This window comes from Stigmatopora argus, chromosome 3 (assembly GCF_051989625.1).
Source record: "Stigmatopora argus isolate UIUO_Sarg chromosome 3, RoL_Sarg_1.0, whole genome shotgun sequence".
Taxonomy (NCBI): Eukaryota; Metazoa; Chordata; class Actinopteri; order Syngnathiformes; family Syngnathidae; genus Stigmatopora; species Stigmatopora argus.
The window spans coordinates 10868279-10887543 of NC_135389.1; the positions used below are offsets into that span (position 1 = coordinate 10868279).

Genomic DNA, 19265 nt, shown 5'->3' on the forward strand with positions numbered 1-19265 from the left:
TCGCAAATATACTTTTGAATAATTTTGTGGCTAGAGTAAAACATTACATGCAGTGCAAGGAGGTTGGATACAGTAATTGACAGATCTATAACACGAGTCACATTGTGTGTTATTGATCTCAGATATGTTTGTTGGAAGACTGACAGATTTCTCAGCCAGAAGCGTTCACCACAATCCAATATTTAAAAAGTAGCTTGTGAAATTGTATTTGTAGCTGTAGTAGATTTAATGATGCCATGGCATACTGGACACTGCTTACTCAAGATGATTAAAAACAAGCAGCCCATGAAAATCATATATCATGATCTGACAGCCATCATTATGACACATTTACAACTTAACTCCTTGATCATGACCATGAGCCGTTTTATGATTATTTTGATCGCAAAAATGTGTGCTGTGTTCAAATCCTCTTGAGAACAAATCCATCTACAAATTTGCACCAATAGCTTTAACATTTTGTTCATTCATTTAAAGTTATTTTGAAAGGTGAAAATGTGTTGCTTATCGTGCAAATTTCTCTTCCTATTCTAATGTCCCACAAGACATATTGATAACAGTAAAGAAGTGAAAAGAATCTATTATAACGGTCTCACTTTCAGGAAGTTAATATAAATAGCAGATTCAAATTTTGTTAGTTTCTTAGTAATTGTATTTTTTATGGTATACTATATTGATACAATAATTGGTGATATTACATAGTTTGTCACCATTGAATTTGACTTTAATTTGATTCAAGAGGCTTTTATCAATTTAACATGACATTATGCACATTTCCACACAATGCAAATTCACTTAAAGCCAAATAAACACCTGACATTTTTTTCTTGCAGTTTTATTCCTGAAACATTTCAGAGATTTGAATTTATTCTCGTTCCTCTTATCCTCATTTTTAACAAAATAAAATAGACCTGTGCTGTTACACAGCTTTATTGTCAGTTGTGGTATGTTAAATGCAAAGTTTATGCTTCAACCACTTCCAGAAAATAACACCTGTTATCGTCATGTTGGATGGGGACATGTTGAGGCATGTTTGGTGGGATTCTTATATCAGCTTCATGTTGTCTGTTCTGCTATAGAAGGCCTATTTGAGCCCTTGTAAAAGATGAAACAAAACTTCAAAGTTATGCTCAACACATGTCCAAGGTAGTTTTGTCTTTTTTTTTTTTAAATATTTTTTGTGCAATCCTTTGCTTCCCTTTGTATTGTTTAGATTGACAGTATCTTATTTTATCACAGTTTAAAAAAATACCTGAAATGAACCGATTAAAGATAAGTATGTTAGTTTTTTTATTTCCCAAAATTAAAGTTAGAATCTTTTTCAAACTATGCATCTCGAATTACAGTCTCATGCTTAGCTTAATTAAACTCAGAAAATTTCAAGTTGGTGTTACATTTAGGTTGATTTATTTGAAAGAGCAACACAACAGAATTTTACACACCTAAGCCAAAGGGGGAGTCGGATGTGTCCTCCCGACAGCCTCAAAGAGGTGTTGATGGCACTTAGAATCAGTAGAACTAATGGAATTTGACACGTCTTTAAGTACTTCTTCGCAATATTGCACACACTTTTCTTTCCCAGTGTTTTCAACTTTATGCATGCCTTGAGTGCACTTCCATTTTGTGGTATGATATTCGGTGTGGCATTTGTGTGTGCATAGGTGGTTTAACTATGTTATTGACATCCCATCTGTGGCCACACATCCCCTTTGCAGCATTTATAAACTCTGCTGAACACAACCAAAGCAATACTTTTCATGCTGTGCTTTTCAGTGAAGTCACAAAGGCCACCCAGACATTGCTGCACCCTCCCCCCCAAATGGTCCTTTCAGTTGCCTAAACAGAGGTTGTGCAACATCACCATTATAATGAATCCACTATAGTGTGCCACACTTTAGCACATCACCACTTGCATCTTAATTCATAATTGCATCATAAGGAATTTACTTCTCAATTTTGTGCAAAAAATGGACGAATGTTTGGTCTCTCAACACCACTGTGCTGTGACAGTTGCTGCTTGGTCTTACCATCTCAAAGTGTATGAACAAGACTTGGGAAATGAATGCATAGACTGTAATTGAGATGCGTTGCTATATTTGGCGTTCAGTCTCTCTATTACAAAGTGTCAGGCCATGGAGAGGAATCGCTGATACAGTGGTAATGCACAGAATGCAGTTCTACATGGCCCTCAATTAGGTAATAGAAATTACAACCGTGATAATAGAATTGGACCAAAAAGAAAGTGATCTGAAGAATTAAATTAACAGAAAAGAGAGTCTTCAAGCAGGATTTGGAGAGGTTTTTTTGCTACGTTGTAGACAGCTTTAATTCCTTTGAATGGCCCCTGGATGCCAAACAGATGGAGAGACAGGAAGGCGGACAGACACAGTTTGACCATCAGGCCATGCTGCTGCCAGCCACCTAGTAGGACTGGATTAGAGGGAATGAGATTGGGGGAAGGGGATGAGGCGGTATGAGGTCAGTGTGAGAATAAATGAAGGCAGGGGTCATGAACGCTGACTTGTTTTAATCTGCATCTGTATTCAGCACTTTCATCTGCTACATTGAAGATGTCTTGAATAGAAATGTGCTACAAGCAATATTTTGCCTTAGTTTTTCCCCCGAGTTTACATTAACAATATGTCTTTTGCAATAAGTATTAAAGTTATTAGACACGCCAAGCAATTAGTCCACAACTTTTTTTCTCTAAATACTGTGATTTCTAAGACTGGACCAATATTTAATAACAGCATTGCTGTTGGCAATATCACTGCATAACTGTTGGCCTGTTTGTGGTTGGCTTGAACACAATTTCCACAAAAAGTAAATTCCTTCCTAATCAATTGCTCCTTGTGCAGCCTGTTATTATTGAGCTTCCATCCACCTTCAAACTCATATGAGCACAAGTTTAATTTACTGATCTTGTGACTCTTCTTTTTTCCCCCTCCCCTATGTTCCCTTTCTTCCAACATAACCTCGTGACCTAAGTGAGGGTGACTTTGTAGCAGCTCCCTTCAGAATCGATAGCCAAAGACCACCCTGTGTGGCAGTATGTTTGGTTATTGGCTGGAAGCAAGGTTTTTGCATTCTAAAAAGTAGCATTTTTACGGATTACCTTCTATCCGAGTTCTTCTTGGTCTATTTCGGCATGAATTCGGTTCTGTCTTTATTTACAAATATTGTTGCACATTCTTTGAATTGTCCGGCAGTATGGCAATCAATTTTCATGAATCTCATCCAATTTAAGGTCCCACTATCACAGATTTTGTCATCGATGTAGTTTGTAACTGTTACGAGTCAATTCAAATTGCACCACTTTAAAATTGAATCTACCTTTTAATTGTCTCACACCCCATGTGTTAGGATATGTATTGTCTCTGTCTGAGAAATGGATATACCTGTAGTGTATCATAATTTGAAAATCAGTAGACTTTTCAGCTTGCCCACATCCGATCTGAACATGCCCCATAGATTTTTTTGAATCAGGCCATGGATGGGTTAAAAGCATCTCTCTTAGGGATCGTGTGTTAGGTGAGTATGTGCGACTATGATGCACAAGGAGCAACCTGTCTGGGTGTGCACAATCAGGAGAAGCTGGCCTCTCCTTTCCTAGCTCTGTGGGAGACAAAAGAAAAAAGCCCACTCTCGCTTGGTGTATGGTAGCGAAATAAAAGAGCACTGAAAGCTGATCGGCCTGTTCTTTCCTCTATTTTCTTCCTCTCCTCCCTCTTTGTCCATTGCTCTGAGCAGCTGGCCTCAAGTCGATCACATTCTCAGACCTCAGGCAATAATCCTTAAACCATCGAGTGGATTTGAGTGGCTCTTTGATCTATGACTAGGACTGACATTTAGTTTCACCTGTCCAATCTTGTCAGGGATGTGTTCATGCTTTGGAAATTACAAAGCCTTTTAATCAGATACTTTGACAAATATTTGTTTTTAAGTACAAGACTTGTCATCCTTTTGTCTGGTAGTCATCTCTCAAACTGGCTGCTGGTATTCAGAAATGGAGAGATGATTGCCCGTTAAAAGCTCCCCGAGGGCAGGTGGGAGAGGACCACAATTTGTAACTATGTCAATTTCAAGATTGGAACATACCTATGTGCAAGTTCAGTTTTTGAGGTGTATCCTTGTTCTCTACTTTTCTCTTATTTTCTTTGTTGTAGTTTGCCTGGAAGCTGATTCATCATCTTCTTGTGGCCTCCGGGGACTCCAGAGATAAGAAATTGCCATTGTAGACATTGCCAAAAGCTTATTTTTTACCCAAGTTAGGTCACGAAAGTGCGGCCAGGACTGGCGACGCTGCAGGGTCTGCACACAAAGTGGGGGTCTTATTGGTCTGTAACCAGAGTGACGGGAGGAATGTAGGATGTGACCTAGGTTGTTGTTTGGTCATCAATAACAAGGCTTAATGAGAAAAATGTTGAATAAATTCATTTTTCTTGGCCATGTTGCATTGTCATCAAAATGATAAACATTTATTTTACCAAATTTCCTTGTCAGGTGGAATTCCTTAGGCGGTCTTAAAGTTTGAGGACAAAAAAATGGAAATCCATGACTCATTTTGTAGCGTCAAATTCAGCTGCAGTGCAGCAGCCTCTCAAAACTAAGGCACCCTCATTACTATGCCTTCTTGGTGCAGTTTTGGCTCTACAGATTTTGTTGTGTCAGATAGGGATACAAATTCCCTTTAATTTTAAAAAGTACTCTTGAGCTGATAGATTTGTGACTTATATTTGCAAACATGCCTCAGGGTTTGCAGAAAATATGTGATAAAAAATCACACAAAAATCTTTTATTTATGTAATATCTGTATCAGTATACATGAAAAGTATGTGTTGGTGCTGACTTACATGCACCCTGGTTGGAAATTCACTGAGATGGAACTAAAGCAACATTAACTTAAGTGAAGGCCAAGCAAGATGATCAGTTAGTTCTATGCCCTCCTAATGTGCTCCTCAATTGAAAACCAAGGAGACCACAGAGAATTTCACTGGCCTCTTTTTCACTCCATAGGGTGTGTGTGTTAACTGCGATGATAACAGATGGGTGAACCCGTCACTGGTGTTGGTGTGGCAGAATGAACATTGGATTTTTTTAAAATTTGGGACAATAATAACTATGGAAGGAGAATACCATGACATTTTCAAAAATAATATGTTGCTGTGAGCAATGGATTCATTCATTTTAATATATGTCATTTCTGTGTTTTAGTATTTTGTCAGTGTGGACATGTGCATATGTATTAAATGCTGTTAGATTTTTAACATAGCTCCTGTTCTTAAGTTTTGCCTCCTTGTTCTGGTTCTTTATAGATCAATTTAGGATTATGAAAAAGAGCTGCTCTCATGTTTGCTTCTGAAAAGTATTGTCGCACGGTTTAGGAGCAGATATAGGTTGTGTGAAAAATTATTAAATCTTTACAAGAACTACATAGATCCAAGCAGTATTGTTTATATGGAAGAGAGGATTGATTTTGTTGTTGTTGTGGATTGAACATTTGCTACTTTGGAAGAGAATGAACAAGGAAAGAATGTTGGGCTGCTGTTACAAGAAGTCAGTTTTCAAAGCTATAATGTTGTGACCCCTGATTAAAGACAGGCGGCATACATAAATTCTGACATCATTACCTATAACAACTTGGAGTCCTGAGTTAATCTAAGGCCATGCATTTGCAGGAAGAGACAATGAAATAAATTTAATTCAACCACAGCGCTTTGGAAATCTTCTATTAAAATATTTGGGCAATCGTCCTAAAAGAAAGCCAATTATTCCATCTGTGCATTGCTTTCTCCCTTTCTTGAATATGCTTGTTCCCCAATAGTTCCTCTGCTGCTTTAACCCCATCAAAGGCCTAGAAACCACACATCCTGTTGCAATGTTTTTGTGGCAAGGCAATGTGGGGGCTGTAGCAATAGGTGTCTCAGTGTCGAGACAGAAATCATGCCACCGAAAGGTGCTGTTTTTCTTTTAGTTGGTCTAGCACAAATAGAAACGTAAGGCAGATGTTTCCCATCTGGGTTCATGCACTGAATGTGCAGTATCTGTTCACCTATGTGCTCATCTATTTCGTTTTAGACTTTGGAACACAGGTGACACTCCTGGCAATGTAAATTATGCTACACTGAAATGCAGAAACACACGTTGAAGCTGTCATAAATAGCGGTAATGAATGACTTGTTTCCACTAAGAATTCATAGGCATTTCATTCACTTTGAGATGATTGCTTTCAGAACAAATAGTAAAATACTCACATGCAACAACTTGGGTTATAGACAGGTTGTAAACGTAATCTGATGCTTTTCTTTATATTATTTTCTTTAAAGGCATTTAAAAAGCACTCGTGTGTGTGTGTGTGTGTGTGTATATATATTTATATTTTCAGGATTTGTAGTTGTTGAAATATTTTTGTTGTTGTTGTGAAATTGCTCTTAAGTAATACTGTCCAAAACAGAAATAACAGTACGAACTGAGAGCCTATAAGAAGTTTAGACGTGAATGCTGCTGATAGTATTAATTATGGTGCCTTCAGGGAACGAAACAAAAAAAAAAAGTTTCTCTTTGAACCACGCCTCTCCTGCTGTCCTGATGATTGTGGTATAATTACACTGCTCCATGCTGCATGAATAGAAATAAGTCGTTAATCAATGTGTTTGTGTGTGTCTTAATTATTATTGGGGAAGACACAAAAACACAGTTATTGTTTGAGACTATATTTTCATCAGTATCATTCAGAGATTTTCCTGCTTTCTGTTTGCAACTGAAGAGCATGGCCTCATCTCTACTCTAACTCTACTAAAATTAAAACTAGTTAAATGTTTTAATCGCTTGCACACATAAAACAGATGGTTCAGCCCATTGCATTTGATGTTGTGGAATGTATCACACAATAAAGCAGAAATTTTACTGCGTGTAATTAAAATAATTGGCTGTGGCTTCCTTGAATTGCAATATTCTTTTTTTGTAGTTGTGTCGTGACTTAGTTCTTCATCTTTCTAAGTGACACTTCAAATGTATTTGTGTAAATCACAACCTTGTCATGAGAATGACTATGGAGACTATTATTGACTATTGTCAATGTACCAAATTTATTCTTAATCTTTTAACATGTTTTTATTTTATAGTTTAGTATTTCTTTTTATATGTTCATGATGAACATGTGTCATGAACACTTGAACACTGGAATGGTATAATAGAGTTATGATATGACAAATAGATTTGAGGACATTGAGCACAAACATGATTCATACCAAAGGCACACTGGAGTACAAAGCGCACTGTCATTTTTTGGGTATATATGAATTTAAGTGTGCCTTATAGTTTGACAAGTATGGTAGTAAGCGCACCATGGATTTTTTTTAGGAGTCAGTGTTGCATTCAAATCTTTGAAGTATTTTTTGACATTTTTGAAGAGGAATCATTTTGTTCTCATCTCAGTAGAACAGCTATAGCCAATAATCTTAACTGTTGCTCAACACATACAGTACATATACATGTGTACTTTCATGGAAAATACAGTAGGGACTTAGGATCCCAACATTTTTTTTACAGGTTCAGTAGTTTAAAATAAAACTAAATCTGATTTATGTGTTACTGATTCTGAGGATCATGGTCGCCTGCTTTCATTGGAATTTACCCTATGGCTTTGAGAGTCACGAGCACATGTCACATGTCCTAATGGGTTTAGCACAGGCAATACTTTAATAATTTCAGATAAAATTCTTTAGAAAGCACCAAGAATGTGTTGTTTGGCTGCATTTTGTGAGTTTTCTTTTCCCTACAAACCATTTTCAATCATACCGGATAAGGGGAGGATTAGCCCTTTTCAATATCAGTCACAAGGATTAAATTATAGGCAATAATGTCAAATGAAGCAGTACACCAAATGTCTTGCTCAGAATTGGCAAACTCAAGTTTACAGTTCTTACCAAGCACATGGTGTCTCGTATTTGTTCAACCACATTTGCATGATACATTGTGATTGTAGTTGTTCTTTTGGTTGGTATTTTGTGTGAGAATTATTGCCTCTTTAAATGCATCCATCAATCTTATGTTTTCCTCTTTTTCTAGGGTTCGCCGCACACAATTTACCTTATTTACTGACATGAAATCATATGCAACCATAACCTATTTACTTTCAATTATGCAGACATGTGTAAAACAAATATTTTTTTCAAAATAATATATGTTGTGATTGACAGTGGATAATTATAGTACCTCTGCGTTTTTGGCAAACACATTTTTGCTACTTTGCTGTAATTATACTCTATAGTACATGCAACACATTGCCCGATTTTAAGAAGAACCCAAAGATTAGGGTTTTCCTTCCGTATCCACTGATGATTTCCGTGTGGCAAAACAAGACTCAATTTCCAGTTACTATTTAAAGTACTGTGGTAGAGCAAATCAGCAGATGCACTGCAATATTTGATGTGGAGCAAAGTACCCCAGATAAGTTGTTAGATAAGATTATTGAACCAAAACTCTCAAGTGCCGACCTGATGCATTTTGCATTTGCTTGAAGTAACTTTTTGGAACTTGTTCTGCAACAGTACGGTAGAAATAGTGAAATGCTGTATTTGGCATTCCACAGTAGATGAATTGTTTCTAAAGCTCTGGTTTTCTGATGATGAAGATGAAGCTTGTGTGCTTTCACCTCTTTAGCTTACAAGGCAGTTTCTTTGACAGTACAACTGGCATAGATGCCATTTTGAACGTACGTATTTGCCCCTTTTGAAAGTGGAAATGGGAATTATGTGATGTGGCCAAATGTGGACCATTTGGATATCATCCAGCAAAGAAACAAAGAAGTTATAGTCCAAACTGATCTCCACAGAGACCAAACGGTGCTCTTTCATTGTCTATATCAGCACTGTGTCCTTTAGGCCACATTGACTGTACCTCCATCAGTCAGCTAGATTTGTTGCTGACAGATTTATGGCCTTTTTATTTTTGCAACTCCCTATTTTCTCCTGCCAACATGACAACAATGAGACTTTATGAAACATCGTGTGTCAGTTTTTTTTGGTTGGATATTATTTAAAACATTGGCTTTTTATCGGTATCATGTATGGTAGAGGGTTTTGTGCACACACTATGTAAATATGCTTATCGCCTCACAGCAGTCTTGTTTGAAGGGACTAACATTTGACTTTTATTTCCTGCCATGAGCACTCTGTCCACATGCAAATCCTTCTTTATTTAGACTTCAGGACACGTTACAGAAATAAAAAAATAAAATTGACAGATTGAGTGACTACATAATAGCAGCTCTTTCGGAGATGATACATGCAGCAGGTTTGGATTATTTCCTATGTTTACTACTGTATACACAGTACAATGACTTTTGAATGAATTTCATTGTCAAAATAAGCAGTTTAGTGCTTTAGTGTCAAAAGTGCGACCTACGGAAGAAACTAGGTCTCCAATCCAATACTGCCTGTCATTTTTTTAAAATACGCTTTTAATTGTTATTTTTTGGTTTATTTATTTATTCTTGAATAGTTTATGTATGTTTACTGATTTTCTTTTCTTCCCCCAAATACTGTCGAATCTTAAGTTTTGGAGCTAGTGGGTTTGTGTGGTTTTAAGGATTATGGTTGAAGAAGAAATGTTTTGTTTTTCATTACTCTGAGTATTTGCGACAATGTGGAAGTTAGAAACTTCGCATTTGCTTGCCAATTTGCTGAATTTTTTTCTTTCTTTCTCAGAGATCCGGGCCCAGTTAGTGGAGCAGCAGAAATGCATGGACCAGCAAACAGACATGAGAGTACAGTTGCTCCAAGATCTTCAGGATTTCTTTAGGAAGAAAGCAGAGATTGAAATGGAATATTCCAGAAACCTTGAAAAACTTGCCGAACGCTTTATGGCTAAGACTCGATCCACGAAGGACCACCAGCAGTACAAGTAAGTTTAACAACATTTTGTTTAAGTTTATGATGTCAGATTGCTATCAATACGTTCATATCTTTTGCCTTCACGATTGAATATCCATTTTTTTGGTAAGAACTTTAGAATAAAGTATATGAAAGGTGCCAGGCCTGGTAACTGGTTCAATTGGTCCCCTTTTATTTTTCGCAGAGCCTGTCTTCCTTCTTCCCCCGACCCAGTTTGCGTTGATTAAGTGTTCTGAAAAATGCAGGCATTAGCATATTGTTTGAACTTGCGGTGGGAATAAAAATAAAACTTAATAATACTTTTGCTTACTGACTGTAAATAGATTTTGCTTGCTGTATGAATCGTCAATGGCTCAAGCAGCTGTGCTCCCAAAGTGTCTTGCCAGTTAATGGAAGCTCTGTGGTTTACATTGCACGGTGGATGGACACATGAGCATAGCTCTTAAATAAATACAATAAGTTTAAATGGCATTAAAACCCTCCAGTGTGCTTTAAAACTAAGGTCTATATTTGTGTGTCCATATGCAGCAAGCACACAGTGAAGCCCTTGTGTTCACTTTTTGTGGCCTGTTTTTGTTGGACAGATTTGTCTGTGGTGTGAAAAATGAGTTTTCACTCAGCCTTTAGCCTTCAGTCAATTTTCATATGGCAGGTCAGCTTGGCAGAGCAGCAACATGTTAAAATAGCTTCACTATGACCCGCTAGATTTCTGGGTAATTAGTCTAGACCGGCAACATTCTGTAGGAAGCCCCTGCTGGGCCCGTCGACGGATTTGCAATTTTGAATATGAAATGACATACTTAGACTGAAAACTGTAATAATTTGGTTCCTTTGCAGTTCTAGGACTTTTCTGTTTTTCTCCTGAACTGTATTCTAGTGCTCATAACGTATTTTCTATCTTTGCATCAACACCTTGTGGTTCGTTTTTGCTTTATCAGTTTCATATAGAACAATATTGTATTTAAGGTTTAATGATATATACGGTAATGTAATTACATGTTTCCCTTTTTGTCCTGGCCACTGAAAGTCTCAAGCTTCTAATCTGGCAGATATTGGAGACCACACAACCGAATAACTTCCATCTGTTTTGTAGCAATATTTTATCACACTCAAGTTGAAAGGGATTAAGGGCACAACGTTAACTGCTTCCCGATCCCTCCAACGTCAAAGGCAAGGCAATAAACCACACACTATTCTCTAGTGAGCAAGTGGACAGTACAAGTATGAAAAAAAATGGATTTATAGCACTATAATGTCTCATGGTGCCAGACTAAGTTGCTTTTCTCACCTTTACTTGGTAAAGCTGCTGAAGACAAAAAAAACAACACCCTATAACAATCAGCGCAAACAGGAGCACAACTTCTTTTCAATCTATTTCTCGAGTCACACTACCTTCTTTCCGAGTTAGCCATTCAAAAGCATCGGAAACCCCAGTCCTCAACAAAATCTTCCAAGACATAAAACTGCGAAGAACACCAAAACCATTTTAATCATATTACAATTGATAGTGTTTGAGCTGTCCATTGCGTTCTGGTTACAATAGGCTTGGCAAACTGTGACGTAAGTTTAAAATGTCACAGATTAATATGTTCTGCAATTAACAGTAGTTCATTAGTAATTCTGGAGCTCCCAATCACAATTTCTTTGTCATGCCATTAGGCCAGGGGGAATGGCTCAGCTAAAAGCACTTAAAATCTTGGTTTTAGACTGATGTCACACTGGATTTCTCTATAAAATAGGTAGAAAGAAAATGTTCATTTCTGTAAGAGGCTTCCGATGTGGTTCTTTGTTGAGCGACACTGTCAGTGGGCTACTATAGGACTTTGTCGTTTCACCTTGATTCTTGATAAGATCTCATGTTTTAATAGTCTGCACAGTGACGTAGCAATCCTTTACTCCCGGGAGCCTCCTTCCTTCATATGTGCACAATTTAATGTTGGCATTCACTCTTCCTACATTAAGGCTACACAAATGAACAAAAAAACACATCAACAACCTCCTAAGACCCAAACTCTTGCAAGGCAGGCATTTTTATTTTCTCTTTGACATTTAGGCTAATTGGGACTTGATGGGTGCAAAAACTAAGAATTATCTTTTTACATGTAGTTTCAGAGAAAAAATATGTCCACCTCATAAGTGTAGTTCAAAATTTAACATTGTAGTCTTTGACAGATAAATGTGATGTCCACACATGTGGACGCCAGGTCATAGGAGGTTAAGCCAACAATTAGCCAGAATGGTGATTTTTATTACTTCCACGTCCCATATAGACTGCATTTCTTTCAGAAATGTATGAAATACTACCCCCTTGCCCCCATCTGTCTGTCTATCTGACCCAGTTCTTCCAAAGGCAAGAAGGAAATGATGACATTGTGAGATTTTCCTGGTATTATGTTGCGTGAGCAACTCCGAATTCTCTCCTCAGAAGTCTGCTTGTTCCTTTGCATTGTTAATTTAGCTTGACAGGCAATTTCAGATCATCTTTAATTTTGTTATTTGCCAGAATGTGTGTGTTGCTGTCCAGAGGTAGAACAATTCCGACCATGTTGTCTCCACTCTTTTCCTATCTTTCACTCCCTGCACATAGTTTGTATGGGGATGCAACATCAATAAATTATACCTTGGGATTTATCAGAAATATTTTATAACCTTTTTTGTATTTTTTTTTCAATGCGCATTCCATCACTTTATTCCTCAGTTGTTTATATGTGGTTGCTTACTTTTGCCCTCGCAGCAGATAGGCTGCCAGACCTAAAGTATCAAGGCCAGATCAGCGGATAAATTCTGTATTTTACACCTGTTGTGTTGACAAGTCTTGCATGTCTGTGTAAACTGCCCGTATGAGGCAAGAGCAAGGGCGATTCTCCATATGGTTCCTGCAAGACTTGACCTCTAACCCCTCTTGGAAAACTCAACAACCGCACACACATGCAGTCACACCAATAATTTTCTGTCTTGGATTAACCCTGCGGAAGTGAGGTCAAAGCATACAGGATTGCAATTCACTCTTACCTCGACAATATCCTAACACCTCGCACTTGAGAAAAGCATCACTTGACGTAGACTAGAACCGCCCATGGAGGAACTTTGAATCAGATGTCATCATCATATTTGTGCTATATTAGTAATATAATTATTATCACTACTTATTTACTGCTGAATTGTTTTCCACATTGCATTATTTACATTACATTATTACAAAATATTCAATAATAACTGTATAATGTACTTCACATTTTAATTTCAACTCTTGTGTATGATTTGGCATTTGAGCGGGTATGAATAAACTACTCTAAGAATTGTGGTCTTTGTTTTTCAGTATTCCCATGTTCATCACCCTCAAGCTCCAAAGAGTACTTAAAGCTTTTGTTTGGCTCAGAGAGCTACATGAGCTATACCCCAGAAATGTCATAGATACAAATGTGTCATACTTCTCATTTTGGTCCTTGTAATCTAAAAGCAGAAACCACTATCTGGGACATTAAAAACCAAGGGACCCTGATGATTTTTGACAGCCTACGGATCAACAAACTCATTTGCGCTAATATTTACATTTTCAATGTTCTGATTCCAAACGCGCTTTCCCCCCATAGAAAAGACCAAAATCTGCTGTCCCCTGTCAACTGTTGGTACCTGCTGCTGAATCAGGTCAGGAGGGAGAGTAAGGACCATGCCACTCTGAGTGACATCTACCTGAACAATGTCATCATGAGGTTCATGCAGATTGGTGAGGACTCAACACGACTACTTAAGAAGGTAAGTTCTATTCAACACACATTTAACCAGTAATTGGACAGAAATTGGGAAATCTAACAGATCTCACAAAAGTAGTAATGAGATAAAAAACAAAAATCTAAAAACTTTACACTGCAATTAAAACGGAAATTGCTTGCTGCTCCACATAACAAAATTCAAGTACCACCTATATTATGTGAACAAAAGCTGTTTGTTATGTGACACAAAACACGATGTGGAGACAATTTATGAAGTAATATGTTACAGTGCCTTTCTGGATGCATTTAATGTTTTTTTTTTAGTGATTGGGATATTTCTTGCATTTTGATGATAAAGGTCAATCATTGCATCAAATGACTGCGATGTGACAATTCATGCTACATATAGAATATTGCTGGTGCACTTATAGAAAATTTAAATACTGTAAAATCATAGCAATCACGGTGCTCCTTCCACCATTCCATCAGGAACAAAGATTCATGACCAAAACTAGATCTCTGCCGCCTGGTCCGCCACAAGGATGGACACTCCCTTTTGGATTATGCGTTTTTTTGTTGCTGTCGGAGTCACATGAACTCACCACAGACCCAAATTACAAAGTGGCTTCGAAGGCCTAAAGGCATGCCTTTGTGTCAACTTAGTTTTTCTGACTATTTCCATCTGTCTGTCTTTCAGTCCATCTTTGCTTCTAACTCAAGCGAACCTTAAATATTTAGCCTCCCCGTTGAGGTGAGATCCTTTTGATTCATAGGTATTGTACAGACGCTGGAAACTTACTTCTCCCAATTTCTATGGGGTTTAAAGTGTCTCATAATGACGCCATAATTAAGTCATAGATTTTAAAAGATGCTTTTACCATTCCCATCTAACACCCACTTTGCTACATTGACCAAATGTTTTAAAAACCAAACATATTTTTTTCTTTTAAAGTATCTTTTTTTAAGCATTGGTGAGCCATCGTAACACTAAATAGTCGGAAATTACCTGATGGTTTCCTTAAATCTTTTTAGAAAGTCGTGGTCCATGGATTAAGGAACAACAACTGATTAGTGTTAAGGCACAAATACTGAAATTGTTTTTGCTATGGCATCAGTGAAACCAACAGTGGAATGCCAACCCTGCTGTCATTGCATGTCTGGGTCATCATCCTGACGGACAAACAACTAGTAGTCCGTGGCACTCTAAAATGTTTTTTGTTTGTTGTGTGTTTGGTTTATTTTTGTAGTTTTTTTCTGAGGTTCTACTAAGTGACATTCTAGAGATATATGGTTATTGTTGCATTACTGAAATACCCAAGACTTTTAAAGTTATTTTAGGGGTCATTGTGTAGAAAAATGGAATTGTGGTGAGAGGTCCACATTATAGGAGACATGAGCCACTGCTAAGTGTCTTATTAAAGCCTCACCAAGTCTTTGATCATAGAGGAGCTGCAATAATGAGGCACAAATAACAGTTTGGAGGTGACCGGTGTGTTTTTTTCATCTCAAAGAGGATTTTTTTTAATACCTAGTACTTTGTATTATGCATTAGAGTGGGTCGTAAGTAATTGAAGACTTCAGAGTCTTCAAATTGTCCTCATCAAAATCCCTAGGTTGAATCATTTCTATTTGCTATGTGAATTATGGATTATAGGTAGGTTAGATCACTTAAAAATGTATTTTTCATGTCTAGTACGCCTGTTTATATCTATATTCTATGTATTGGCCAATTACTATTCTCTGCCTTTTATTCATGGTAGTCACATTGTCATTTTAACTTTAATGTTATAGTTGGCGATGCATTCAATTCTACACAGGGTGTATCAAAGAAAAGATCTTTCCTCTAAAACTAAACTGGATTATCCTTTTTTCAAGACTTCTTACTTGCGTTAACCATACAGATAATGAAAGATTAAAGGGATCAGCCTGTTTGCAGCAGCCTTTGACATAATTTGACCCTAGAGGTAACCTCCTAACCAAGCATTCGTTCATTCATTTTCTGAACTGCTTATCCCCACAGGGGTCGTGGTGGGTGCTGGAGCCTATCCCAGTATATATTTCTCAAGTGCGACGCACTTAAGTGTTTATGCTCCATTCAAAAGCAGTTTATAAAGTTAAAATATATATATATATACTATAAAAAATACAGTACTAGTTGCCTAGTACAGACGCTCCCCTACTTACGAACGAGTTAGGTTCCGAGCGATTGTTCATAAGTTGAATTTGTTCGTCAGTTGCTCAGTGCTATATTTTGTATTATAATTTAATTTTAAGGCCTATATAAGTATATTGAAGGTTTATATAAGTGCATTTGTATGTTTAAGGCTTGTATTGGATTGGATTGGATAACTTTATTCATCCCGTATTCGGGAAATTTCGGGAAATATAAGTAACACGCATTGATTTGTACTGAAAAAAAACATTTAATAAAATGGAGAGAACACATACAGTACTGTGTACATACATTAGAGAGAGAGATTTACTAGAAACTGGCCAAAAGAAGCTATCTAATGACGATTGCAGTTTTCTTTTTTTCATCATAAATGATGCGGTAGCACTGTATGGCATCATTCAATTGATTTGCAAACTTTGTGCAACGTTCAATATTTGGGTCCTGCTGCTCGATCTTTATGCTTATAAATGGTACTGACGGTCGAACGATTCAAGTTGTATTCCCTTGCAACGCTCACCACTTTGTCACGCGCATCAAGCTTCGTTATTATTGCCACTCATTTCAAATGAAATGGCTTGCCTCTTCCTTGCACCTCCCTCAATAGAAGCCTTTCCCTTTTCACCAACCATATTGAATAATGGATGCACGAGATATTTAATGATAAAAATGAAAAAGGTTCTTTGCGCACTGGAGATACGTTCACGCACTTCCGCACTGCAACGAACTGGGCAGAGGAAGGTAGATGCTGGGTGAGCTGAGCTCACAGCGCCAGGCGTCGGTATTAGCGGCGGAAAGAAGCACTACTCGGAAAAAGGCGCGCAATACAAAATCTAACTTACGAACATTTTTCGACATAAATGCAATTTGCAGACATGTTCGTATGTACCGTTGTTCGTAAGTAGGGGAGCGTCTGTATTTTTAATTTTTAGGGTAGTTCTTAGAGAGGTATGTCAGCATGTTTAGATAGCATGTGCATCAAAATAGATAAGTATGAAAAGAAATTTTTCTATTTATTGAAGCGTTGCTACCTCTCATGCACACTCTTCCAGCTCACATAACGCTGAGAAGGCCATTTATTGAGCTCTGGAACACTTCCAAGGCTTCCCAGTGGAGTTGAATTGATGACTGCTCAAACTGACAATCAAATATTCCATCCAGAGAATTTCTGGTTGTAAATTGTTTTTTCCTTTTGTCAAGACCCATCTCTGTCTAGTCTTTGTGTTGTTGTTAAAAAGAAAAGACAAAACAAATGCAGATTTTTGGGAGAAAAAAAACCCTCAAAATATTGTTTTTTCCCCAAACAAAAAAGTACAGATGAAGAATAAACAATTTATCAACAAAATTCCATGATTATACTCTCTGAACAAGTCTTATTCCTAAATGTTTGTAACTGTCGTTTGTGAATTTTGGTTAGGCTATCCAAGTTTACAGGTTTTTACCATTAGGAAATGGGGAAATTGCCTGTCCAGGTGGTGGTTAGGAAGGTGTTGCAAATAGGCTACTTTGCAAGCATGATTCTCTAATTTCGGACACCAGCCTGTTAGCCAATGTAAGAATGTAATCCACTTTGCTGTGTATTCAATGAGATCAGCTGCTGCAAAGCGTTGTGAGGAATGTGCATCGACTAAGAGTGTCAAGATTGTGCATCAATTTTTTTTTCAAAGGTCCATTTTGGCTGAAGGGAGCTGAGCTGCATGGTGTTAGATTTTAATCATCTTAAAAGTGCTTTTCAGCACAGAGCCATGCTCAAGATGGAGTTTAGCTGGAGTAGAGCCTAAATGGGCATCATTGCTTAAAATAGTACTGGCAGATCCAGACAGTACAATCATGCTTATTATGGAAATTGTTGGCAATGTTGCCATGATCAGAGCTGGATGGCATTTAATACAATTGAGCAACATTTTTTTGTCAAATTCAGCAACATGAAGGAAATGTTTTGACAATGGGAATTACTCACTTTGTTATTCTAATTGTTTTTGCATTCTTTATTTTTTTTCCCCCAGAGCAAGGAAATAGCATTTCAGCTCCAGGAAGACTTAATGAAGGTCCTTAATGAGCTATACACAGTAAGTAGTACCATAATAATTTCCGTTTTTTTGGACCTAATGTGTTTTAAGTGAGTTGGTTTGTGCTTGCTCATTAACAACTACAGACACATTTTGTGTTTGTGTCTATGTATGTATATATTATATATATAATATATGTGTGTGTGTGTATATATATATATATATATATATATATATATATATATAATAGGAACTATTAAGGATGTCAACACGACAGATTCTGCCACAACAGTGACACAAGTCAATATAGTTTATGCCACTTTAAACGCACGCGTGGATTTGACCTTATTTCGCCCTTGTTGAGAGACATGTGCACACAGCACACGACATTGACTCATGTACACTTTGGTCTTGAGTGAGATATTGCATCAGGCATCCAGAGTCCTTATGTCTGACCCTACAAGTGAAATAACAGGTCTGGTCGCTCTCTAAATATGTCAATCTAAAAGAAGCAGCAAAGTAAACAAACCATTGCCAGATTCTTGACCAGTAAATGAGGAGTACATCGCCCAAGGTCAGCCAACCGTCCCTAAATTAGAGTGAGTTGAGCCAAACCCCACCAAAGGCAAAGGGTTCCAAATTTGGCTTTCGCTCTTCTCTTTTGACAGAAATAACCCCGCAGAGAAGGGAAGAATGAAGAGAAGGAGAAAAAGAGAAATGTTTAGATTCATAAGAAGGCTTTGTCTGAATATACGGTTAAACCTTGAGTTTGTCCAAGCGTAGTGCTAACACAGTTTCTAGAGCTGTATGGGAATTTTATTTATTTTCCTTTACACTGTTCAGTGTAGTACTAAGAGGATGGCTATACCTATAGGCCTACGTGATAAATCACCACTTTTTACTAATTCATTTACTTGTCATCTATTTTTAATAAATTCAATGTCGTGGCGCATTGTTTTTCCACCATTAAATATGCAAAGAGAGCTGCTTTTTTTTCTTTCAATATAGCACATGGCAGTATTGTTTTATTGCTTTATTGCGATGGCCGGTGCATGGATGCACAGAAGAGAAGGATTGAAAGTGCTATTTAATAATGTAGTTACAAAAATTACTGACCACGGGAAAAGAATAAAATCTGTCACAAATAAGTTCAAAATCAACTATGATTGCCAACTTCCTCAACTAACTAACTATAATATATTTATCAGTCCTGAGACAAAAAGAGAGAAATACATTCCTTGGATAATCATTCATTCATATTCTGTACTACCTAAAGTAAGATTGCGAGGGTGCTGGAGCTTATGTTACCACTATTAGTATTTCACCATGGCAATGGGTATTAGCTCTGTGACCACGCTTGGTTTATGTTATTGGAATGAAATAAGGCATGTGGCTGTTTTAAGATTTTAAACTTTTGAGCCGAATACTGTGCCATAAGCGTGAGTCATACTGATAGTCTAGCAACCAGATGTCCAGT

At 37.3% G+C, this 19265-nt stretch overlaps 1 protein-coding gene across 5 annotated transcripts in view; it reads left to right on the forward strand.

Moving 5' to 3' along the window:
- The window catches only part of srgap1a (SLIT-ROBO Rho GTPase activating protein 1a), a 41831-nt gene that overhangs the window by 2413 nt on the left and 20153 nt on the right, over positions 1–19265 (forward strand). For all 5 annotated transcript variants that reach the window (XR_013299611.1, XM_077596321.1, XM_077596320.1 and 2 more), the window contains exons 2-4: positions 9711–9906; positions 13490–13652; positions 17786–17848. Coding sequence is in view for 4 of the 5 variants with exons in the window: in XM_077596321.1 (XP_077452447.1) it covers positions 9711–9906; positions 13490–13652; positions 17786–17848 (422 nt within the window). In the remaining variant the exon portion in view is untranslated. The remainder of the gene's footprint in view (positions 1–9710; positions 9907–13489; positions 13653–17785; positions 17849–19265) is intronic.